Source organism: Hoplias malabaricus, chromosome 8 (genome assembly GCF_029633855.1).
Source record: "Hoplias malabaricus isolate fHopMal1 chromosome 8, fHopMal1.hap1, whole genome shotgun sequence".
NCBI classification, from domain to species: Eukaryota; Metazoa; Chordata; class Actinopteri; order Characiformes; family Erythrinidae; genus Hoplias; species Hoplias malabaricus.
Window position 1 is genome coordinate 4,504,617 of NC_089807.1, and position 25,384 is coordinate 4,530,000.

At 44.1% G+C, this 25,384-nt stretch overlaps 2 protein-coding genes across 3 annotated transcripts in view; both read right to left on the reverse strand.

The window, feature by feature from the left end:
* The window catches only part of ppp2r5eb (protein phosphatase 2, regulatory subunit B', epsilon isoform b), a 99,954-nt gene extending 84,842 nt beyond the window's left edge, over window positions 1–15,112 (reverse strand). The window contains exons 1-2 of the mRNA XM_066679146.1: window positions 14,703–15,112; window positions 3,618–3,778 (exon numbers count right to left, since the gene is read on the reverse strand). Coding sequence (XP_066535243.1) covers window positions 3,618–3,774 — 157 coding nt within the window. The 5' untranslated portion in view covers window positions 3,775–3,778; window positions 14,703–15,112. The remainder of the gene's footprint in view (window positions 1–3,617; window positions 3,779–14,702) is intronic.
* A 2,121-nt stretch (window positions 15,113–17,233) lies between these two features.
* wdr89 (WD repeat domain 89) lies at window positions 17,234–23,623 on the reverse strand. Of its 2 annotated transcripts, none has more exons than XM_066678626.1 (4): window positions 23,492–23,623; window positions 21,488–21,925; window positions 20,974–21,252; window positions 17,234–19,871 (listed from the first exon to the last, which is right to left on the reverse strand). In XM_066678626.1, the coding sequence occupies exons 2-4, from the start codon at window positions 21,885–21,887 to the stop codon at window positions 19,375–19,377; spliced, it is 1,176 nt and encodes a 391-aa protein (XP_066534723.1). In that variant the 5' UTR covers window positions 21,888–21,925; window positions 23,492–23,623; the 3' UTR covers window positions 17,234–19,374. The 2 variants fall into 2 exon arrangements, with proteins under 2 accessions (XP_066534723.1, XP_066534724.1); XM_066678627.1 differs by lacking the exon at window positions 23,492–23,623 and adding an exon at window positions 22,703–23,171.
* Between the last annotated feature and the right edge of the window lie 1,761 nt (window positions 23,624–25,384).

Below are 25,384 nucleotides of genomic sequence, written 5' to 3' on the forward strand. Positions count from 1 at the left end.
TCAGTGTGCAGACACACACACACACACACACACACACTCGCTCTCTGAGCTCTATGAACACCTACAACCAAATCACCCCCAGTCAGTGTGCAGACACACACACACTCTCTCTGAGCTCTATGAACACCTACACCCAAATCACCCCCAGTCAGTGTGCAGACACACACACACACACACTCTCTCTGAGCTCTATGAACACCTACAACCAAATCACCCCGTCAGTGTGCAGACACACACACACACACTCTCACTGAGCTCTATGAACACCTACACCCAAATCACCCCGTCAGTGTGCAGACACACACACACTCTCTCTGAGCTCTATGAACACCTACACCCAAATCACCCCGTCAGTGTGCAGACACACACACACTCTCTCTGAGCTCTATGAACACCTACACCCAAATCACCCCCAGTCAGTGTGCAGACACACACACACACACACTCTCTCTGAGCTCTATGAACACCTACAACCAAATCACCCCGTCAGTGTGCAGACACACACACACACACTCTCACTGAGCTCTATGAACACCTACACCCAAATCACCCCCAGTCAGTGTGCAGACACACACACACACACACACTCTCTCTGAGCTCTATGAACACCTACACCCAAATCACCCCGTCAGTGTGCAGACACACACACACACTCTCGCTGAGCTCTATGAACACCTACACCCAAATCACCCCGTCAGTGTGCAGACACACACACACACACTCTCTCTGAGCTCTATGAACACCTACACCCAAATCACCCCGTCAGTGTGCAGACACACACACACACACTCTCGCTGAGCTCTATGAACACCTACACCCAAATCACCCCGTCAGTGTGCAGACACACACACACACACTCTCACTGAGCTCTATGAACACCTACACCCAAATCACCCCGTCAGTGTGCAGACACACACACACTCTCTCTGAGCTCTATGAACACCTACACCCAAATCACCCCGTCAGTGTGCAGACACACACACAAACACACACACACACACTCTCTCTCTGAGCTCTATGAACACCTACAACCAAATCACCCCCAGTCAGTGTGCAGACCATCTTCTGCTTTAATGTTTGTTTCTTGAAGAACTCCATTCACTCTTTAAACAGCATCAGGAACACATTCACTACACCAGCAGTAAAATAAACCAGAACAAAGTAAAGTTCTGAATCATAAAACAGCTCAGAATTGATCAAATTAATAAAAATAAAAACCTTCCGTCTGAACAGAACCCAGTAACGATCCCACTCTCACACACAGCTCTGTGACATTTAATTAAAAGGCCAGCTGTGAGGTTTAGCTGGCCCCTGCTGTTCTTCCTCCTCTTAATCCCCAGAGTCTGCGGGGGCTCGGGTCATGTGTAAAGTTTTAGCTCAGTCGAGTTTACGATTTCATCTCATTATCACTGTCCACTCTCTGATTTAGGATTTGTGATCAGCACCAACGGCAAAAGAAACACGTTTGGGACAAACCCCTAACCCTAACCTTGTCCATGCGAGTTAATTAACAAAGGATTCGTCAGCTAAATTGAGGCTAATAAACAGGAACAGTTGTCACAACACTGTGTTTGGCCAAGTCTCACAAACTGAAGTACTGCGCACAAAGAGTTACAAAAATACTTAAATAAATAAATAAAAATAGAACAGTATACATACAGGGGTTGGACAATGAAACTGAAACACCTGTCATTTTAGTGTGGGAGGTTTCATGGCTAAATTGGAGCAGCCTGGTGGCCAATCTTCATTAACTGCACATTGCACCAGTAACAGCAGAGTGTGAAGGGTTAATTAGCAGAGGGTAAGAGCACAGTTTTTCTTAAAATACTGCAATGCACACAACATTATGGGTGACACACCAGAGTTCAAAAGAGGACAAACTGTTGGTGCATGTCTTGCTGGCGCATCTGTGATCAACACAGCAAGTCTTTGTGATGTATCAAGAGCCACGGTATCCAGGGTAATGTCAGCATTCCACCAAGAAGGACCAAACACATCCAACAGGATTCACTGTGGACGCAGGAGGACGCCGTCTGAGAGGGATGTTCGGGTGCTGACCCGGATTGTATCTAAAAAACATAAAACCACGGCTGCCCAAATCACGGCAGAATTAAATGTGCACCTCAACTCTCCTGTTTCCACCAGAACTGTCCGTTGGGGGCTCCACGGGGTCAATACACACGGCCGGGCTGCTGTAGCCAAACCTTTGGTCACTCACGCCAATGCCAAACGTCGGTTTCAATGGTGCAAGGAGCGCAAATCTTGGACAATGGCTGTGGACAATGTGAAACATGTATTGTTCTCTGATGAGTTCACCTTTACTGTTTTCCCCACATCCAGGAGAGTTACGGTGTGGAGAAGCCCCAAAGAAGCGTACCACCAGACTGTTGCATGCCCAGAGTGAAGCATGGGCGTGGATCAGTGATGGTTTGGGCTGCCGTATCATGGCATTCCCTTGGCCCGATACTTGTGCTAGATGGGCGCGTCACTGCCAAGGACTACCGAATCATTCTGGAGGACCATGTGCATCCAATGGTTCAAACACTGTGTCCTGAAGGCGGTGCCGTGTATCAGGACGACAATGCACCGATACACACAGCAAGACTGGTGAAAGACTGGTTTGATGAACATGAAAGTGAAGTTGAACATCTCCCATGGCCTGCACAGTCACCAGATCTAAATATTATTGAGCCACTTTGGGGTGTTTTGGAGGAGCGAGTCAGGAAACGTTTTCCTCCACCAGCATCACGTAGAGACCTGGCCACTATCCTGCAAGAAGAATGGCTTCAAATCCCTCTGACCACTGTGCAGGACTTGTATATGTCATTCCCAAGACGAACTGACGCTGTATTGGCCACAAAAGGAGGACCTACACCGTACTAATAAATGATTGTGGTCTAAAACCAGGTGTTTCACTTTCATTGTCCAACCCCTGTACATACAGAACGTTAAGCCTACCCTTAAATTCAGATATATGTGTGATATTTGCTTTTCCACATTACACACTCAAACTATAATCAACCATTGCCGTTCATAAGAGTCTTCACATGTGAACAGAAGCTTTAGATAGGCAGATTTATATGAGAGAGAGTATACAGTCGTAAGCAAAAAGGTTACAGACGTAAAGCCAAGAACAGAAACAGTGCAACCAGCTGTACCCAAACTTTTGCACACAAATAAATCAAGAAAATGATTGAACATATTAATATATTAAGCAACGCCAAAACCACAAACAGACCAAATGATCAAGGAAAAGCTGGTGATGATCATTAATTATGTCACTAACGTCAACAAGACGTTTAAATTATAACATATCATCACTTTGTAAGTATTTTTTCCAATGAGTATAGGCCAATAAACCTATAGAAATCACATCGGTCCCTTCCCTGCCGGTAGTGTACTCCAGAAAGCTGAGGTTCTTTAAGCAGAGCAACAGGAAGGAAAGTTCTATTAAAATATTGTGATAGTAAATAGTTTACTCCTTGTGCTGGGGGTTTACAGTCACCACAAAGGAGTGTCGTAGACATCCTCACGATGCGCTAATAAAGAAATGAGCGCCGTGTTTGTTTATGTGCATGTGTGTGTGTGTGTGTGTGTGTGTGTGTGTGTGTGTGTACCTTTGAGCAGAGGGAGGGGTGTGAGCTCGATGGGTTTGCCCTGAGAGCGAAACTGAGAGGAACTCTGGGAGCGCTTCTGCTTGGCCTTCCTGACAGATTTTCGGGAAAACCCGTCCACTTTGTCCACTGATGGAGGCGTGGTGGCTGCTGAGGACATAGCCCTGAAAAACAAACACGTTCAAGCAGGATCTTAATTACTGGCTAACAAAACATCCCACTTCACAGGTGAGAAAGTTACTAGAGTGAGGCAATGTATATTTATTTATTTATTTATTCCCCCCCCCCCTTAAAGGTTAAGCAGCAGCGATATGAAAGTGTCAAACAAGTAAATACAGTGGAGTTTGAGTTCCTAACTTGTGTTTATTGAGAGTCAGAAAACATGTTATTTCTTACTAATTGAAGGAATAAGGTTTAAAAGACCGTTGGTCCCCCCCCCGGTGTTGGGAAACTCTAATAGGCGTCTTACCTGTGACGTAGATGGTGGACAACAACTCTAGAAGCTGCACTTAATTTAATGCAAAATGACGAAAAGGTGTGTTGTTTCTGGCTGCAATCATTCAATGTACAGTGGGACATCTGTGAACAAATGGCCCAAAGATCCCAAAATATCCAGAAAATGGACTAAATTTGTCAACTTTAAACGGGCACTTTGGAAAGGACCCTCCGCTCACTCCGTTATCTGTAGCTCATTTCACTGGCGCTTTTCCAACAATATGGGCATGTAAGGACACCAACGAAAGGTGTTCAAGAGCCTCTGTAACATGGAGGTAAACAGGGTAAGGACACTCACTTCGCCTGTTTTAGTTGGTGTTAGTTAACGTTAGCTTGACTCGCTAAACTCGGTGTCTCAGATTATACTCGGCTACGTAGCTGCATTACGGAGGTTTATAGTGTCGGATGAATTCGAGTTCGACTTCGATCACATTTACAAGAATAACGGTACCTCTACATTTGAGTTTAGCTTATTGCTAGGCTATTGTCATGAATAATGTTGGTTATTTAGCTAGATACTGTCATAACAGTCAGTCATAACGGTGTTTTACCGTGGCGTTGTTCAGCTGTTGTCCACCAGTGACGTCACGGTCGCGTTCAAGAATTTCCGTAGCGAGCTCGGGTTTTTCCGTCAATTTAATAAAATTGTCAGTTTTAAAGCAAATTAAGCTGCTATTTTCATTTTAATTCATACTTATATCTGTCAGTAACTACAATAATGTGAAATATTCATGGAGGTCCATTAAGTTGTGCTTAGCCTTTAAAATTGCCAGCAGGCCCCATGACAATATAATTGTTTGGATAAAACCACATGGTACGGTAAGACACCAAAATAGAGCAAAACAGACAAAGTGCACTGAGAAATAAGGGCACAGATTAAAAACAAGTACAGAGAAGAATGAAAACGGCTAAAAACTGCACTTGGGTCGGGGTGAACATTGAGCGGCTCATTATCATTTAAAGAAACAGCCACTAAAAGCTGTCGCTTTGAACAGATCTGTTAAGGTAGGAGGATGCTGCTGCTGTGGGGTTTGATTAACAAGGCATTTTGAGGTCACGGACATTTCATTAAGTCCCAGAACAGTGTTCAGTTGTGGACAAGAAGTAGAGTGAGGCTGAAGTTGGTTTTGTATTGATAATCCCCATTAAATCTTAACTGGAGGAACAAATATAGGTTTCAGGAATGTAACTTGTGCGTAATTTAAGGTGGAAGGTAAAACTAATTAGAAGTTGAAGAATTAATTATCTTCATTACTACACATCAAAAGTAAATTTCCAGAACTTCACATATTTACATACAATTATAAAGTACCAGTAACAATGCATTTTTCAGAGAAAATTAACATGGATTAGATCAATGTATTGTGAACAGATGGTTATGTAATAGTTATTTCAGACCTACATGAATTCTGATTTCCCAATGGTGTCAAGAAAGAGACACTTTCTGACATATTCCCGTCTTTGACTCACTGGAATCAAGTTCACAAACTTTAAGAACACACAAGTGAATGACCATGTCCCCACTGAACTTTCTGATTCACATTTTATGGTTTGAAAAGTTCCAACTCTCTACAATCTTTCTCAATGATGTTATACATTGTTATCAACATCTACTGATAACAGAAATCTGTTCCAATAAATAACAGAGCAGCCAGGAAACTGTATTATTCTTACAGTCTGTAATTCATTAGTAACACTAGGGAGCTATAAGAACAAATGGAGTTTTTTCAGACCTTCTGTTGGCAGAATAAAAGAAGAAAAACTAGTGTTATTTAGCCACTTTCCCAAAAGATGTCTACAGTTCTGAGATATTTAAACTGTGATTGGCCTCCAAACTGACATTAACAGAGCTACTCTTCCGGGTTTATGTCTTTATAGACTTTGATCTGTTGTTAACATGACTCATTGTGGCAAATTAGGGCCTTAAAAGGAAAGTTATAGAGTGAAGAGATGGGAATTAACCTCGGTATAAAGAAAAAGGTTAGGACAATAGGAAGGGACACTAACTTTACCACGGATGGAAAGGATGTAGAAGTACAGGACAGCTTTTGAGCACTCAAATCAATTACTAACACTGTAGGATCAGAAAGCCAAGAAATACTTAGAAGAACAAGGACAAAGAGCCTTAAATGAAACAGGGAATGTCTATAAAGATCAGTACTGTCCAGTCTGGTGTCTTTTCTATGGTTCCTGCTTCTATCGTCCTACGGTTGTAAATGCAAGACAGGATAAATATTTAGCCATCCGAGTTTTGGTGTTGGTGAAGGTCTTTGAGAGTTCCTCAGAAAAACCTGATCCTTGCCCACATCAGGTATATCTCAGTCACAGCCCAGATAACCAAAGTTAAGCTCTTATTTTGGAAATATAATGAAGAAAAACCTCACTATTTGAAAAGACAGCACAGTAAATGAATAACGCCCACATTACAGGATCAGCAGGTTGATTTTGTGCCTCCCAACAACTGCAGAAGTCTCCCAATTTTAGGTTTGGTCATAAACTTTTATTTTTCCAGATTATCCTGCAGTGTGGAGAGTCCATAATCCAATCTTTACTCCTTGGGAACTGTAAATATGAAATGTTCATTATTTACAACTCCGGATCCTGTGTGGGCTGGATGCAGACGTGAAATACGACATTAACTTCATGCCTGAAAGACCATAAACCAATGAGTCGAGCTAGGGTTATGGTTTCACTGCCATCCGCCGTGTGCAAGAAACTCCTGCTTGCTGCTCATGTGATATAACAGTTCACAAGAAACTCCCACGAGGGTTTTGAGGACCAGAGCTGTCTGCAGGCGATGAGCAATCTGAAAGTGTGTTTCATTCAGGCCAGATTGTGTAGCATGGGGACTTTATGACTAACGATCCAGCACAGAAAAAAAACAGTGATTTATTTATTCTTTTTTTTTTAATGTTGCGGTCCGGGCGTAAGTCTGTTTGTTTTAAATGTTTGTTGTTTAAGAGCAGTAACGTGTCTCCAATAAGCTAATGTTAATGGATGTTTGTGGTAGATTACATCTCCTGAAACTCCAGAGGTTTAGGACACTCCTAATTAGAGAATTCCTCAATACAGGAGGTCCTCGGGTTACGTCAGTCCCGAGTTACGATGTTTCGTGGTTACGGCATCTCCAAAAACATCACACAGTGGTTTTGCGTCGTAAACGTCGTAACGTGAACTTCGTGTGTGGTGTGCGCGGCGGAAGAATACACGGTTACGCGGCTCGGGACCGAGGAGGATAGGTGTTAGGATAGGATAAGTGCTTACAGTATGTTATTTACGTACAGTATGTACGTATGTTCTGACTTACACCGAAAATCAGTTTTTACGACGTGACGTAGGAACGGATCAACGTCGTAATTCGAGGACCCCCTGTATAAGCTGCACCCATTCCTGACAAAGATGTTCAACTGCATACACAGTCTGTATAACCTCCATAGAAATGCACAGACCAGTAGGAAGGGATGCTTTGGAGCACCCTGCTCAATGCCAAGAGTCGTTACAGGGTTAACTCTGAAGTGACAAAGCTTCGTCCAATACTCTTGGGATGAAAGGGATTGCTGTTTGGGGTTCAACATGAATCATCCAACATCAGACCTTGACCTCGGCTAAAGTTCTCATCGCTGACTGCAATTAAATCCAAAATTGTACAGCCCCCCAGAAGATAAGAAATCATCACAGCAGGAAACGGAGATAAACTGTCTATTAATGTTCATAATTTCAGCAGACATGCTGAAATAAGCGGTAAAAACATAGTATTCTGATTTTGTTTCAGACCTAATGTGTTGAGAACCCTGTAAAAACCTACTGTCACAGGTTTGTTGTTCCCTTTTCCCAAAGCTAAAGGATTGTCTTTGGCCCTACCTGACTTCCTGCTTTCAAGTTTGTTTACTTCCTGTTGACCTTTTGCTTGTCCTTGTTCCCTCCCTCGTGTTCCCTATCCCTCCCCGCTCCTCTCCTTTCTCTCTTAATCCTTTCACATGTCTACAATGGTGTCAGCTGGTTTTCTTATGTAAGAGTCATTCAGAGGTAGACCTCTTCATTCTTAGTGAGTAAAACATGTGGATGAGAGAGAGTGAGAAACACACACAGAGGGAGAGAGGTAATCTTCAATGCCATTCATCTCTGGGGCTGACTTACAAGCTTAAAAATACGAGCCATAATATTTGCCCTGAAGGAATAAGCGTGACGCAAGAGATAAAGGCAAACACACGAGACATATTTACACATTACTCACATTATTCTCCAACTCAGGACAGCTGGGGTTCTGATAGAGTTTACAAATATAATGTAAATAAAAAAGACATCACAGAGCAGGTTCAGGAGTCAAAACGTGATGCATTAACAAGACTTTAGCTCCAGCCCAAATCTTCAGGAAGCAAATATGCCTTTACTGAACTGTATATATAGAAGTGTATATTCCATAGGATGTGTATTCAATGAAGGTACACATCATATGATGTTTCTCTGCAATCACAAGGCCTATAAAATACCACGCCATGAACAAACATTGTATTTTTTCCTCTCTACATTTACATTTAAGCAGGAAATGGCCCTCTTTAAGGTCCCATTTTGCAGCATGGTGGGGTGGGGGGGGACAACAGAACTGCAGCAGTGTGTTTCTGAGAAAACCGAAATGTTTAGCTCATGTCCACACGTGTTGAGAACGATCTCTGCCAAAGAAAACACTATGATGTCTCTCTCTGATTTAAAGCAAGAGCGCAAAACTGCAGAGTCGCACAGAGCTGGCAAACTGCAGCCTGGACATAGCATGATGCTAACTGAACTAGCTGAACTTCTGGTTTTTACTCAACAGACCTCTGTTGAGGTGTAAGTTTCTCAGTGCCCTCTGGTAAAGACTTCAGAAATATCTTTGTTTCAGTTCAGTAATGAGACTTAAAACAACTGTCTGCACAAACCTTCCCCTAATGTTTATCTGACAACTGTGGTGTGTGTATGATAAACTGTATTAGGAGAACTGAAGTGATGCAGAGAGAATGATGCAGGCTTTTGTCTTTTTGAGAGAAAATTAAATAATTATTGCTGGATTTCAGGAGAACAGGCATACGTTTGGTTTGCCACAGATCAGACGCAGGGGTACATTCACCTTAAATCACAAAACACTGAAACATTTTACAGGTCTCCACAGTGACAAACACACTCATGCATTATTCGGACATCATTAAAATTACTACAAGGGGAATGAGTTTCCCTCACAGAAGGCTCCTCGCTGGAATTCAAGCCTCTAGTAGGATCTCCTGTCGCTAATGGGTTTCTTTTGGCCGGCCTGAATTTGGTGGACAGGGGCACTCTGTGTTGGTATTCTACATATCATAGACTAGAGTTTCATTGCTCGCTCATCCGCTGCAGGGCTGGTCAAACCCTGGCCAGCTCAGGCAGATCAGTATTTGGGCTTTTAACTGCAATTAACCTGCATTACTGCGGAAAAAAGTAATATCAGAATATTTGCTAGTTGGCAATTTTTCAATTGTAAGGAACTGGTCAACTGTCAATTATCAGGATAAAAACCAAACACAAAGCCGGCACGTTTTTGCCGCATGGTCCTGCTTCTCGTTATTTTTATTTTCCCCCCCCCCAGAGTGTCTGTATGTCTGCATTTTTCCTTTGTTTACCCACACCATGTCTGAGGAAACCTCTCACGGTGAATGTGCTGCTGTCTGTGGTCTCTATAGTGTGGAGAAGAGGAGTTCATGTTTCTGTACTTCTTTGGTTCAACTTAAACAATGTCCTTCTGACTACTGACCAATCACAGTCGTTGCGGTATTCGTTTGTGCAACGCGTAGTTACATTTTTGGAGATGTGCCGGTCAGGCTACAACGTAGGGTTCGTGTTGACTATCACTTTAGCCATTCTTGAGAACATTTACAGTGGAACCTCTACCTACGAACTTGATCCGTTCCGTGACCCGGTTCGTAAGTGGAAAAGTTCGTTTCTCGAGTCAATTTTCCCCATTTAAAATAATGGAAAACAATTAATGCATCACCGTTTTTGCACTGATATATGTTTACAACACTCTCAAATTAGTAAAAAAGTACATGAAGCATTACTAAAAATAAAAGAGAAATACAGTAATAAAAAAAAGAAATAAAAGTTTTAAGTGGTTACATATCACTACCTTGAAGACGTGACGACTGGCTGGAGGAGTAACACAGGCACTGGCTGTATGACGGGAGGTGGGGGTGGGTGGAATAACGGAGAGTAGGCGGTGAATGTGGGGAGACGAAGCGTAGATACGGTTTAGCACGAATTTCGATGTCTGCTATTTACACTAATGCTAAATTGCTAAAGCTACAATGTGCTAATCTTAAAAGCTCACTCCAGTCTGGGCGCTGGGAGACTCGCCTATTGGGGTCAGTGGCCATTTCCAGCCGCCGGCTCGGAGGAGGCTCGGGTTCGTTTCTAGAGTCATGGTTCGTTGGTGGAGACAAAAAATATTCAAATGCCCGTTTCGTATCTTGGAAAGTTCGTTAGTACAGGTCCCACTGTATTTGCCAAAAACAAAGACTGAACTACAGCAGACTAATTTTACGCTGCTAAATAGTTACGAAAAAACATTTTATATTTTGCCCTGTGACAAGGAAAATATTCACAAATCTAAATCACTCAGGCTGCAGTGCTTCTGTCCTGAAGTTACAAAGGTATGACTCCTTCAGTTAGGGACAATACAGGGTGGCCAATCTTAAGACAAATAAACACACCAGTCTTAAAGGCACCCAAGGATAAGGAGAGGTTGAAAAAAACGAATTATAAAACAACACAGAGTGTAAGTGGAGCTGGGGAGTGGTGAATACACTGTGCTCCACACGGCTGTAGGCTGAACCATTTCAGTGATTCCACAAGAAATTTGCATGGCACTGCGCTGGCTCTCTAAAGGGCTACGTGGTTGGCTTTGTAAAGTCTTTGAATTTGGTTTGAATTTTTGAATATCACAATTTATCACAAGATATGAAGAGTCTGTGCATGGATCCTGAGCTCAGGTCACGGCAATGATAAAAACAAAGGCATATTAAGGATTCTTTGGAATTATTTCCTCAAAAAGCTTTTCATTTCATGGGTTTTAACATGAACACACTGCTGTGCATTATAATATCCACACCTGTACTGACAGAAATTGTAATAGTTGCCAAGCTGTTTGTTTCCATTTTCTATCTGTTTCGTGCGTCTACCTCGGCCCGTCCTGCCAGTCATCTGTACTGTCTGGTGTCTTTCTTGCTTATTGTTACTTGTTGTCTGGCGTACTTGTCCAGACTGTGCACTTGTTGATGTAAATATTTTAACTGAAGTAATAGACTGCTGACATTCAAGGATTCCACCGCATTTCTGAACGCAGCCCACTGTAGAATTGTGACAATAACAGGTAGTTTCCGCTGCTCTTCTGCAACCACTTTAGTGGTTCTCAAACGTGAAACATCCTGGGGTGGTACCACAGATGACATCTGAAAACTTACCACATTATATTTCAGTCTGTTTCAGTTCTCATCGTTATTCTTTAAATAAAATGAACACGTTAATTAGTTTCCAAATATCAAGAACCATCTAACAAAGCTAGCTTGTGAATTGCAAAAATATTTAAAGCATTACAATTGGTGAAGAACTTTGTTTATCACTTGCCAAAGACCAGGTACTGGAACACAACGGTTGCCGAGCTAGATCTGCGTTTACCTGCATCTCACTGACCTCGTCCCTTCCTCTGAAGACCGGCCCTTTCACTAAAATAGTGAGCAGTAAAAGCATATGTACGTCTACTCTGTACAAGTGTTGTAGTACACTATGTGAGTGATGTGAGGAAGTGTCTGTAAGACTGAGGATTTGATGGCATTCAGTCACGTAAGTATTATTGTGGTCTTGAGTTCTGGTTTGTAAACACCATTCCATAAAGTTTCCTCCTGCCGAAGAGCACCAGCTCCACTACTTCACAACCAAGTGCTGGGGAGCACATCACACTCGGGCAGATGCTTGACATTGAGCACGGTGACCACTGTATTTCACAAGCTCTGTTCACAATGGTTTAACTGAGAGACGAACTCACAATTAAATGATATTAGTTTAAACAATTTGAAAAACGTTTGCTCAAATAAGAGATGAATGGAGAAAGATGCATATGTCAAGTTTGGACATTAATGGGTTAACCTGCATCCGAAGCATTAGGACACTCCTGAGAGAACTGAAATTACCCGACACGCCCAAAACTAACTTGAAGTTCTGCAGCACGCCAAATTTTGTCCGCTTTGAACCGACGTCTATCAAGACGCTGAAGCATTGGGAGGTTCAGGAGACCAGCTAAAAGTTACTCAGACTCACTGAGAACAATCAGACAGGGCATTTTCTGTAGTGTCATTAATCCTGAAAACCTCAGAGTAGACACAGAGGTGGTTAATAATAAAATGCTGATGATTATTGTGATAACTGTGTTAATGTACTGAAGAATATACTTAGTTATTCCATCACATACATCACTGCTTAAACAGAGTATAACTCTTCTTTACAGTATTTAAAGTATTGATTAAAAATTTTGTTTTTTGAATGAAGAATGAATAAATAAAATAATACCAATAAAAAATAAACAAAAACATTTTTACCGTGATAAATTTGGTAGAAGTAGAATAATGTGTCGTGATGTAGAGAGGTTTTAAGAGGCTGTAAAGTTAATAAGTACTAGGATAATAAATAATTTTTATTCACTGTTCATCAAAATACTGTAATGTATTATTTTTAAATAAGAGAACACTTGTACTTAGCATTAGTCCTCATATGAAATTACCCTTTATTACATTTCCTATTTACCCTCTGAGAACACACCACACTCCTCACAGACAGTCACCCGGAGGAAACCCATGCAGACACATGGAGAACACACCACACTCCTCACAGACAGTCACCCGGTGGAAACCCCGCAGACACAGAGAGAACACATCACACTCCTCACAGACAGTCACCCGGAGCGGGAATCGAACCCACAACCTCCAGGTCCCTGGAGCTGTGTGACTGAGACACTAACCTGCTGCGCCACTGTACCACCCACCAGTTTGACAGATTATGTTTATTCATTTGCCGTTTACTCACTCTGAAGCTATGTATAACAAGTAGAAGGAAAAAAATAGCAAAAGCTGGTATGCTGTATTTGCTTTTATTTATAATATGACATCCATACAACCCTTTAAAAAACCGTAACTCTACACTGTCAAAATATCACAAAAGAAAGCAGTCTTTAAATATTGAAAATACATGGAATCCAAGTGAAAGTAAATTTAGTAAATCACTGCTTTTTTTCCCCTTATTCTCATTCTCTATACCATTTGAAAACTCCAACATGTATCTACTGTCATTACACAATGAATGTTCAATGAATTTATGAGTACGCTCAACTAGGGGCAGGAAAACACACACACACCCGGAGATTCAGGCCCCCATCTCAGCAGCTGAGGGGTAGGTGCCTTGCTGAAGGGCACTTTATCTGTGTATGTTGAGGGAGGATTTTTCCTGCCAGCCCTGAAGACATAACTGGCAACCCCTTAGTCTCATGTCCACTGTACTAACCTTTAGGCCACAGTACTGAATGTACTACACTTTGAAAAGTAGAACAAATAACGCACTGTCAAGTGTCTAAATATCGTGATATAATTGTTGCACATTCCACCCTCACAGAGATGACTGCAACCAACTTCAGGTTCCTTCCAAACATGTCTAATGCAGTCCTGCTGTTGCACTGTTAGTGTATTAGCATTGTTCTCCTTGCTCTGTCACACCCATTTCGGTGTAAAGAATGAGCTGGAAATATGTTAAAATAAAAGCTTTAACCACCGACAAAATTTTCTAAAACGTTCAGTGAATGAGTGGAAAACACTGATGATGTAGGAACAACAGGCCTTCCCTCACACACTCTATTAGCTTTTAAAAAACCAAGGCTAAACTAGTCGGTTTCATCGGTAAGAGACTAAATGTGTAAGATATTCACGGTAAATAAATGGCGTCAAGCTTTGAACCTCGTCAAATAACCAGTTTTTCTAGACTTCAGCGGGCGTCTTATTCGAATGTTCCGTTCCACCTTAAAACAGCGAGGCGCCACAGCACAACCACTGCAACATTTAAGGTGGAACGGCGAGTTGTAATGAGTAGCTGGCCGAATAACCAGCTAACAAGACTAAATGTTGTGAATTTCATTGAAAAAGGTGTGCGCATTGCTAGCGTTAAGATAAAACAACATCTTACAAACAAGACGTGTGCATTTGTTTCCCGCTGTTCAACGGAAATCCAGGCGTGAATGGATAAGTGTGAATTGATAAGCTGTAATTAGAACCTAGCACAGTTTAGCTTAGCAGGCTAACGTTACCGGGCTAAAGCAGGGACACATTCAGGGAAAGAATATTCAAACGTTATTTTAAAAACGCACAAATAAAAAGGCAATGAAAGTAAAAAAAACGTGTTAAAGACTAACTATTGGAGAAGGTAGAGGGGAAGTGAAGGAAATATATTATAAAATAAATTAAATAAAAATAAATAAATAAACGCAGCTTCAGCTGAAACCAAACTAAAACAGAGAGAGAGAGAGAGAGAGAGAGAGTAAAGAAAGTTTACCTTGATCCTCTGTGTTTAGGGGAGCGAAGATGATGGTGGTGATGATGATGAAGGTGAAAGATCCTTTATTAACACTTATTTGTTAACACACACAAAACTGTGTTCCCAGTCCCGTTTTAAGAGGCAGAAAAAAAAACCTTAAATAGAGAAAGAGAGAACTGCCTTAATCTTGGCCTTTAAACCAGCCGTTTTACCTCCTACTGAAATAATCCCATGGATGCGTTTAAAAACAGCAGATGCTTCATGCTTTGCTGGTGAAATCCCCTCGCCGCAGCCCCGTGTTCTCGACTTATTTTTATTTTATTTTCCTAAAGCGTCTTTTAATTTAAGAGTCTCCTCTCACCCTATTGTCAATACTACAGGGCTGAGTCCATGGCAGGGCAGCACCAGCGACCGTGACTGGTCAGTTTGAAGACTGAGCGCCATTTGATTGGTCGACGCTCCTGTCAGTCACGGGACGGGCGCAGAATGGAAATAGGTTGGCGTGTGTGAGAAGGGCGTATGGTTCGCACCCGTTTTCATATTAATCCCGCCTCCGGTGCGATACGATTGGCTGGTAGTGTTTCGCTTCCAGCGCTACGATTGGCTAGATCGTTGTAGTTCACGCTACAAGCCAATCCTAGCGCATTGACAGAATACGGGTAGAGAACAATACCGTGAGGAATGAAGTTAGACCTGTAGAAGCCAAACGGCCAAACCCTATGCTGTGCTCGTACATGTATAAGTACTATGCATGACCAAATGTTTGTAGACGCCGTTTCAGTGAGAGTTTGACGAGTTCCCGCTGCTTAAGCTACACATATGTAGACAGAGGTGATCATCTGTGTACACAGTTTACCGCCACGGAAATCCTGAAACGACTGGGGATGCTCTGGAGGAGGGTGCCAGTGGTCTTTTATCAGCCGGGACGTCTTGTATTAAAAAAGCAGAAAAAAAAAACTCAAAAAGAGCCTTCTTTGCACTTTTCTAACAATCATTAGAGGGCGCTCAAGTACAGCAAAACATTAAAATAACTATCCTCTACACTGATCCTTTTTGCTGGCTCCACTTACTATATATGTGTGTATTTTGTAGTTGTAGTCCTTATTTTGCTGTATATACTTAGTCCACTTTCATCCTGTTGGTCAGTGTTCAGTACCAGCAGGGTGGCGGACCATTTCCTGCGCTGCAGTGACACAGAAGTGGTGGTACGGTGCTGCCACCATTGGATCAGAGACAGCAGTGCTGCTGGAGGTTTTAAATTGTCCACTCAAGACACACCTACCTTGCTGGTCCACATTGTAGATGTAAAGTTGAACAGTAGCTAATCTGTTGCTCTGTTGGTCGTCCTCTAGCTCTTCATCACTGGACACAGGACGCTGTTGGCTGAATATTTTTGGTTGGTGGAGTATTCTCAGTTCAGCAGTGAGACTTATTCAATATGAGAAATATTCATTCATTATCTGTAACCCTTATCCAGTTCAGGGTCGCGGTGGGTCCAGAGCCTACTGGGATTTATTGGGCGCAAGGCAGGAATACACCCTGGAGGGGGCACCAGTCCTTCACAGGGCAACACACACACACACACTCACTCACTTATACCTACGGACACTTTTGAGTCGCCAATCCACCTACCAACGTGTGTTTTTAGACTGTGGGAGGAAACCGGAGCACCCGGAGGAAACCTATACAGACAGGGAGAACACACCACACTCCTCACAGACAGTCACCCGGAGGAAACCCACGCAGACACAGGGAGAACACACCACACCTCTCACAGACAGTCACCCGGAGGAAACCCACGCAGACACAGGGAGAACACACCACACTCCTCACAGACCGTCACCCGGAGGAAACCCACGCAGATACAGGGAGAACACACCACACTTCTCACAGACAGTCACCCGGAGGAAACCCACGCAGACAGGGAGAACACACCACACTCCTCACAGACAGTCACCCGGAGGAAACCCACGCAGACACAGGGAGAACACACCACACTCCTCACAGACAGTCACCCGGAGGAAACCCACGCAGATACAGGGAGAACACACCACACTTCTCACAGACAGTCACCCGGAGGAAACCCACGCAGACAGGGAGAACACACCACACTCCTCACAGACAGTCACCCGGAGGAAACCCACGCAGATACAGGGAGAACACACCACACTTCTCACAGACAGTCACCCGGAGGAAACCCACGCAGACACAGGGAGAACACACCACACTCCTCACAGACAGTCACCCGGAGGAAACCCACGCAGATACAGGGAGAACACACCACACTTCTCTCAGACAGTCACCGGGAGGAAACCCACGCAGACACAGGGAGAACACACCACACTCCTCACAGACAGTCACCCGGAGGAAACCCACGCAGACACAGGGAGAACACACCACACTCCTCACAGACAGTCACCCGGAGGAAACCCACGCAGATACAGGGAGAACACACCACACTTCTCACAGACAGTCACCCGGAGGAAACCCACGCAGACAGGGAGAACACACTACACTCCTCACAGACAGTCACCCGGAGGAAACCCACACAGACACAGGGAGAACACACCACACTCCTCACAGACAGTCACCCGGAGTGGGAATTGAACCCACAACCTCCAGGTCCCTTTAGCACATCCTAAAAACCCAGAAAGCCCATCCAGTTATGCTTTCTAAGACCCATCCTTGAATGACTTGGTCACCACTGGGCCTCAAACTCAATGTCCTGTTGATTGAAAATCAGATGTTTGCCTATGTTCTGATGTATGTTCGAATATAAAGCATATATTATATATAAACACACACCTTCGGCTGTCCTCTGTTTTATTGCTCGTGGCCTGTAATGTAATATGAAGTGTCTGGCTGATTAGTTACGAGAAATGATCCCATAGAGATGAACCCATAGATTATTAATTTAATAAACAATCAAAGGTACTTCTGCTGTGCTGCACTGTTTCTGTTCTCAAATTTCTAACCACAAACACAGAACAGTTCCTCAAAATATTCACGTAATATGAACACACAGCTTATAACACAATCATAAAGCATGCTGTCAAAAGAAAAGCCCAATCTCCTTTAAAGAGACTCCCTCCCTCCTTCGGCTACACACTGAGGTTTTGTTCATTTAAGCTCACAGTAAGTTACACAGTGTCTAAACAACATCAACACATCTGTGCCACGTTAATGAAGATCTGGTCATAGGTTGAATTGGTACAGAGAGAAGTTTTTGGGGAATATTTACAGAAAAAAAGATGGGTTGTTAATTTTAGCATTTTAAATCCAGAAAAAAAATAAATAAAAATGCCTTGCCAGACTAAATACATCTGGGGTAAATGGACTATTATGTGAATAATTACATTATAATTGTATACAGTGCTTTAATACACAGTAAGTGTTTTATCCATTTCACCCCCGTCAGATAAAAGCTCATACAGTACTGTGCATAAGTCTTAGGCTCCTGAGAAAGGAAAGTTAACAAACTATTACAGTCCTAATATTAGAATAAAACCATAACGTTATTACAGTAAGAAGTGATATACCCTTTACAAACCTCTTCAATACCTAGTTTTACTTGTTAATAAATACCTCATCCTGTTAAAAGGAAGTGTGCTGTTGATTTAACAAATCCATTTGATCAAATTTTGTTTTGTAACCGGTTGTCCAGTTCAGGGTCCCGGTGGGTCCAGTGCCTACCTGGAATAACCCTGGAGGGGGTGACAGCCCCTCACAGGGCAACACACACTCACGGACAATTTTGAGTCGCCAATCCACCTACCAACGTTTGTTTTTGGACTGTGGGAGGAAACCGGAGCACCCGGAGGAAACCCACGCAGACACAGGGAGAACACACCACACTCCTCACAGACAGTCACCCGGAGGAAACCCACGCAGACACAGGGAGAACACACCACACTCCTCACAGACAGTCACCCGGAGGAAACCCACGCAGACACAGGGAGAACACACCACACTCCTCACAGACAGTCACCCGGAGGAAACCCACGCAGACACAGGAAGAACACACCACATTCCTCACAGACAGTCACCCGGAGGAAACCCACGCAGACACAGGAAGAACACACCACATTCCTCACAGACAGTCACCCGGAGCGGGAATCGAACCCACAACCTCCAAGTCCCTGGAGCTGTGTGACTTCAACACTACATGCTGCACCACCGTGCCGCTATTTATATAAATACCTCATTCTGTTAAAAGGAAGTGTGCTCTTGATTTAACAAATCCATATGATCAAGGAAAACATCTGGAAGCAAATTTTGTTCTTCACTCTCTCACAACACATCTACTACATTTTAGGAAAAATAATGATTTGATTTGTCCTGTTTATTAAAATTATATACTACTTTATACAAGCACAGCATTATTGAGAAGATCGATTTAAAGAATTATTAATAATGTTCATGTCAGGTGCCTGAGATATTGCACAGTACTGTATCTCCAACGTGAAACCTCCAGCTGGAGGAGGACATAACCTTAAATGAAAGTTAATAGAAATCAATTTGGGACCATTTCTGTTGCTCAATTCTTCATGACATTTCCACACAACGAAAAAAGCAGCTGTCTAAAAAAGAAAAACATTCAGACCTCAACATTATGAGGAAATTACCATGTTCTACAGAAGACATGTACAAGAGTAACTGCCAAGGGTTAAATCTTGGTGTTTGCCGAGCCTCATGCGGTCTGTTTCTTGTCCCTGTTGGTGGCATGCTTTCGGTGTGCCTTCGCTTTAATCTGCATGGATGAGGCGCTCTTAAATGTGTCTTTCTTTCCAACAATAATTTCCTCAGCTCCTGCTTTCCACTGCAGAAGGTCTCCATCCTCTCCGCCGGTCAGCAGGCCTCCGCCGACGGGATCCCACTGGAAACAACGCACTGTCGCAGAATGTCCACCTCTCAGGGAGGTCATCAGCTTCAGACCACTGGCGCTGCACTCCAGGATGTGGAGCTCTCCACTGTGGCATCCGCCCACCACAAGGAGATGACCCGCCTCCTCTAGCCAAGCCCCGCCCACAAAGTAGTCCAGCAAAGCCCCTTCAGGGAGTGGAACAAGGGTTCGAGCATCAGGGGAACTGAATATGGTCAAGGGTTCATCGCTGTCTAGCCGAGACAAATCCCAGAGATGGAGGCCTTCGTCGTGACTCAAACACAGAAGCTGGTCCAGATTTTTTCCTGTTAAACACAGTAAACTTACGGCGTTAGCAAACAGCAAATAAACAAATATTAGTGAGGGCTTTTTCACACTTGGACGGTCTTAGCATCTGAAGTGGACTCAGACCTTTGAGTCAGGGTTTCTTTTGCAAATGTGAACACTTTAAACAAACTCAGACCCCTCTAAACACCCCAAACACTGCCCGAGAAGGGCTCAGATCAGTGTGCATTGTGAAAACTGAGGCCTGAGTCAGCTTCAAGTCTCACTTGTAGAATGAGGTTTCCGGTTACCAGCTACAACTCTCAGAGAGCGAAAACATACTGAGAAAAATGGAACGTGGTATTGTGTGGTCTCAAGACGAACCCACGACTCTTGTGGACGTCTGAGAATAGAATCATTAAAACGTCAACTCTCAGCATCACTACCAGTGTCGAATAAAATTAAAGGCAAATGTATGTGGATATACACTCGACAAAAACATATCAATGGAGAGTCTCAACGCTGAAAAGGACCAAAAAAATAACTCAGTCCTCTTGGTAGTTCACTTACAGGGTGAACACAAAAGGCACTGAGGTAGTTTGTAGCTGGTTCCCTTTCAGGTTCATTCATTATCTGTAACCCTTATCCAGTTCAGGGTCGCGGTGTGTCCAGAGCCTACCTGGAATCAGTGGGCGCAAGGCGGGAATACACCCTGGAGGGGGCGCCAGTCCTTCAAAGGGCAACACAGACACACACATTCACGAACACTTTTGAGTCGCCAATCCACCTACCAACCTGTGTTTTTGGACTGTGGGAGGAAACCGGAGCACCCGGAGGAAACCCACGCAGACACAGGGAGAACACACCAACTCCTCACAGACAGTCACCCGGAAGAAACCCACGCGGACACGGGGAGAACACACCACACTCCTCACAGAGAGTCACCCGGAGGAAACCCACTCAGACACAGGGAGAACACACCACACTCCTCAAAGACAGTCACCCGGAGGAAACCCACGCAGACACAGAGAGAACACACCACACTCCTCACAGACAGTCACCCGGAGCGGGACTCGAACCTACAACCTCCAGGTCCCTAGAGCTGTGTGACTGCGACACTAAACCAAGAGATGAAGCGTGTACCTGTCCAGCAGAGGAAGCTAGTGGACGAGTCGCAGTTACAGGTTGTGACGAGGGCGTCGTCTTCTGTCCCCAAACTCAAATCAAAGATGTTCACCAGGCCGTCTGTCGCTCCGGAGGCTAACCTGTCCGCCTGCGAGGGGTGGAAGCGCACAGCTGTGATATCATCACTGTGTGACTCGGAGTACACTCCCAGCAGCCGGTCCTTCTCTGTCCCACCGTCTCTGACCATTCGATTGTCCCAGAACACAAGGAGACTGTCCTCACCCACCTGCTCTGTCCCTGCGGAAAGCACAAAGCACCCTGTCATATCTGCTGACGTCAAAAGAGCAGCAAGAAATGTTCTCGATCTACTGTCTCAAATTTTGTTGTTGTGTTTTATGTCATTTATAAACATTAGCTGCTCTTTCTGTTCTGTTCAAATGTTTGTAGACACCTCTTAACATGACTGTAATTACGATTCCCCTCAACAAGAGTGTCCTTGCCATAAAAAAAACCCTCACCACTTGCTCCTTACCTGCACAAATCACCCTGTCGGTACAGCTGATGTCAAATGAGCAGTAGGAATGTGCGGGGTCACTCCGAAACACTCGGGTCGCCGCAGAGCCGGGCGTCCGGACGTCCCAGCACCGCACGGTCCCATCTGCGGAACCTGTGTACAGCAGATCATTGGAGGAAGGGGAGAAACGGACTCCAAACACGGCCCCCGTGTGGCCCTGGTACTCCCTCCACATCCTCAGCGTCTCTCTGCTGTGGAGACGGACAGAGTGGTTTGAGCACGATGCCCCCAACAGGTCTAAAGAGGAAGAACCACCGGGTACAGGAGGCAGTGCCAGGTCCAGGACGTATGACGGGTCATCGGGCTGCAGGCGTCTGGCAATCGAGAGCGTCCTGAAGGTGTCTTCAAGGGAATCCATCTCACAAGACTATAAGCCACACACTTTAATGAAGAGCCCTTTAAGAGGTGAAGTCAAAAAATATTTAGAGACTGTTTAAAAAAAATCCAGTGCTTCTCAGTTTAATAAACTGTTCATTTGCTTAATTCAGCTTAATTCACAATATTGCTTTATTTTATTTGTATAAAAGGAGGAGACATCTTAATGTATAAAGGGATTTATGTAATAAAGTCACTTCGGTTGAACTAGTTCGGATGACCTTCACCTGCTCCCCAGATAGCAGACATATTTGGGCCAAATCTGTCTCAATGTTGGCATTTACAGTTCAGCTACAGCATTAGCATTAGTGGTGTGAGCTGAAACATCGTCCCTGATGTAAACAATGACTACTGACGTGCAGACTGACCAATTAAATGTTTACAGAGAAGGTTACTGACCAATCACGGTAGCTCTACAGTCAGACCGTCCAATCAGAAGATTTTAGGCTACTTCACTACGCCCCCTTCTCACTCAAGCGAACCAATCGGAGTAGGGGAGGGCGGGACTAGTTTGTGAACGAAACGCTTCTCGAAAGTTCTATGAAAGCTCCAGAAAAACAAAATGCCGGACGTTTGTGAAATTCCGCCCAGACATTTTCTTAAGTCTAAAAAAGAGGACATGTCCGGGTAAAAGAGGACGTCTGGTGACGCTACGTAAGAGAATTGAAGATGTGCCCCAATTAGGCCAAATATTCTTTGCTGTTTGGATAAGAAAATCACCTGGAAGAGTTTGTAGGTCAGAAATTGTAAGAGTGAAACTGAGCCAGGCGTTATACAAATAAGACTAAAAAAACGTACATTGTGTAGATGTAAAATCAGAGACAATAGCTCATCTGTTGTTGCACAGTTTGTGCTGGTGGTCCTCTAGTCCTTCATCAGTGGACACGGGACCCAGGTTTAAAACCTCCAGCAGCGCGGCTGTGTCTGATCCACCTCCACCAGCACAACACACTCCAACACCAGTTCAGTGTCACTGCAGCGATAAGAACGATCCACCACCCAAATCATACCATTGAAGAACTGGAAGTATGCAGAGCAACAGATGGACTACAGTCTGTAATTGTAGTAACACACGGTGCTCCTGAATGGTCAGTGGAGCTGAGAGAATGGACAGTGAATGTAGAAACAAGGAGGTGGTGTTAATGTTGTGGCTGAACCGTGTATAAATCCCTGATTTATTTTTTTCCCATTGTCTCTGGTGAACGCCAAATGGCTCCTCGCTCTCCCTGTGTAGGGCGCTACGCAGAGCTATCAATTTCAGGTTCTAGACCAATGCAGTGCTTTACGGGGCGGGTATAAAGCCTGTTATATGCAGGCACAGGCTTCAACAACCCCTGTGACCCAGTCAGGCAATTACTGGGCGTATAAGCCACGATTTAGTGACCTATGAAGTGCACTAGGTAGGGTGTATACAGAGAGGCTTGAGACGCGGTTCTCCGTGCAGCAGCTAAAAACGGAGGTCATCTTTAAGGCGTATTTTACACCACAAAACAACACGGCAACTGTTCACAAAGCGACCACTAATAAACCCGGTTTAACTGAAATTTTCCCGTTATGTTATAAATGTTAGATAAAACGTTAAATTACCGTTCAGCTGCGGTTTAAAATCTGACAAACGCTTCAACGCTGCTGCTGAGTGTGTAACACCAATAACAGGACGACGGAAACGCCTGCTCCCTCATTGGTTCTGCAGCGCGCCGTTTATTAACGGCGGTTATAATAGCGACGAGCCACAACATTAAAACCACCTCCAAGTCTCTACCGTAGACTTTATGTGGTCTCTACACACACTGCCCAGTCTCACAGCTCCACCGACAACACAGGAGCACGTTGTCGTTCTACTATTACACACTGTGGTCCGTCTGTTGCTCTGCATACTTTGCTTGCCCCCTGTCACATCCTGTCTTCTGAAGCTCAGGACACCCACTGAACCTGGCACAGCGACGTACTGCTGGAGTTTTTAAACCCCTCAGTGTCACTGATGGACTCACCTGTAATACCTGCTCTGTGGTGGCCCTGACCATTGAAGAGAGTGCTGGGGCAAAAAGGTCTACCCTCTGTAACTGTAGAACAGGTAAGTGCACCTATACTGACAGTGGAAGGTGGTTGTAATGTTATGGCTGTATGCTCCATTTTGTTATGGAGTTCTGCTGGTGACATCCCTTCTGAAATATATTAAGGTGAATGTGAATTATTTAATTTGCCATGGGGACAAGATGTTTAGTATTTAACAGTTCATGGGAACAAGTTAATAACGCATAGGAACATTCATTCATCCATTATCTGTAACCCTTATCCAGTTCAGGGTCACGGTGGGTCCGGAGCCTACCTGGAATCATTGGCCGCAAGGCGGGAACACACCCTGGAGGGGGCGCCAGTGCTTCACAGGGCAACACACACACACTCACACCTACAGACACTTTTGAGTTTCCAATCCACCTACCAACGTGTGTTTTTGGACTGTGGGAGGAAACCGGAGCACCCGGAGGAAACCCACACAGACACAGGGAGAACACACCACACTCCTCACAGACAGTCACCTGGAGCAGGACTAGACCCCATAACCTCCCCGTCCCTGGAGCTGTGTGACTGCAACACTCCCTGCTGCACCACCCACATAGGAACAGTGTCTGCAATTCATGGGAATAACTATATAAAGCATGGCAGCAAGAGAATCAATACATGGGAATGAGTTAATAACTAATAAGTCTTAGGAAAGACTTAATGGAGCATGGGAACAAGATATTTAAAGTGTGGGCATGAGTTAAGGGTGGCACGGTGGCGCAGCAGGTAGTGTCGCAGTCACACAGCTCCAGGGACCTGGAGGTTGTGAATTCGATTCCTGCTCCGGGTGACTGTCTGTGAGGAGTGTGGTGTGTTCTCCCTGTGTCTGTGTGGGTTTCCTCTGGGTGACTGTCTGTGAGGAGTGTGGTGTGTTCTCCCTGTGTCTGTGTGGATTTCCTCCAGGTGACTGTCTGTGAGGAGTGTGGTGTGTTCTCTCTGTGTCTGCGTGGGTTTCCTCCGGGTGCTCCAGTTTCCTCCCACAGTCCAAAAACACACGTTGGTAGGTGGATTGGTGACTCAAAAGTGTCCGTAGGTGTGAGTTGCCTTGTGATGGACTGGCGCCCCCTCCAGGGTGTATTCCCGCCTTGCGCCCAATGATTCCAGGTAGGCTCTGGACCCACCGCGACCTTGAACTGGATAAGTGTTACAGATAATGAATGAATGAAGGAATGAATATTTTTGACCCAATGTGTGCACACCTCCCTACCAGAAAATATAGTGCAGTACTTTGAGAGTTACAAAATGTTGGCTTCAACACCATCATCGGATGTTTTCAACAGTATACAGACACCTCTTAAAAGTGAAAACAGGTACTACTACTATTATTATTAACAGCTGTAGTATTTACAGTTTTAGTGACAGTATTCCTATAAGGATTTAAAATGGTGCAAATAATAAATAAATGAAAAGACAGCA

Excerpts from the sequence above, each read along its gene's own strand:
- wdr89 (XM_066678626.1), bottom strand. The coding sequence starts at position 21,887 with ATGGATTCCCTTGAAGACACCTTCAGGACGCTCTCGATTGCCAGACGC. Across the intron at positions 21,253-21,487 it reads CGACAGGGTGATTTGTGCAG|GGACAGAGCAGGTGGGTGAG; the intron begins GTAAGGAGCAAG and ends TGCTTTCCGCAG. Across the intron at positions 19,872-20,973 it reads TAGCTTCCTCTGCTGGACAG|GAAAAAATCTGGACCAGCTT; the intron begins GTACACGCTTCA and ends TGTGTTTAACAG.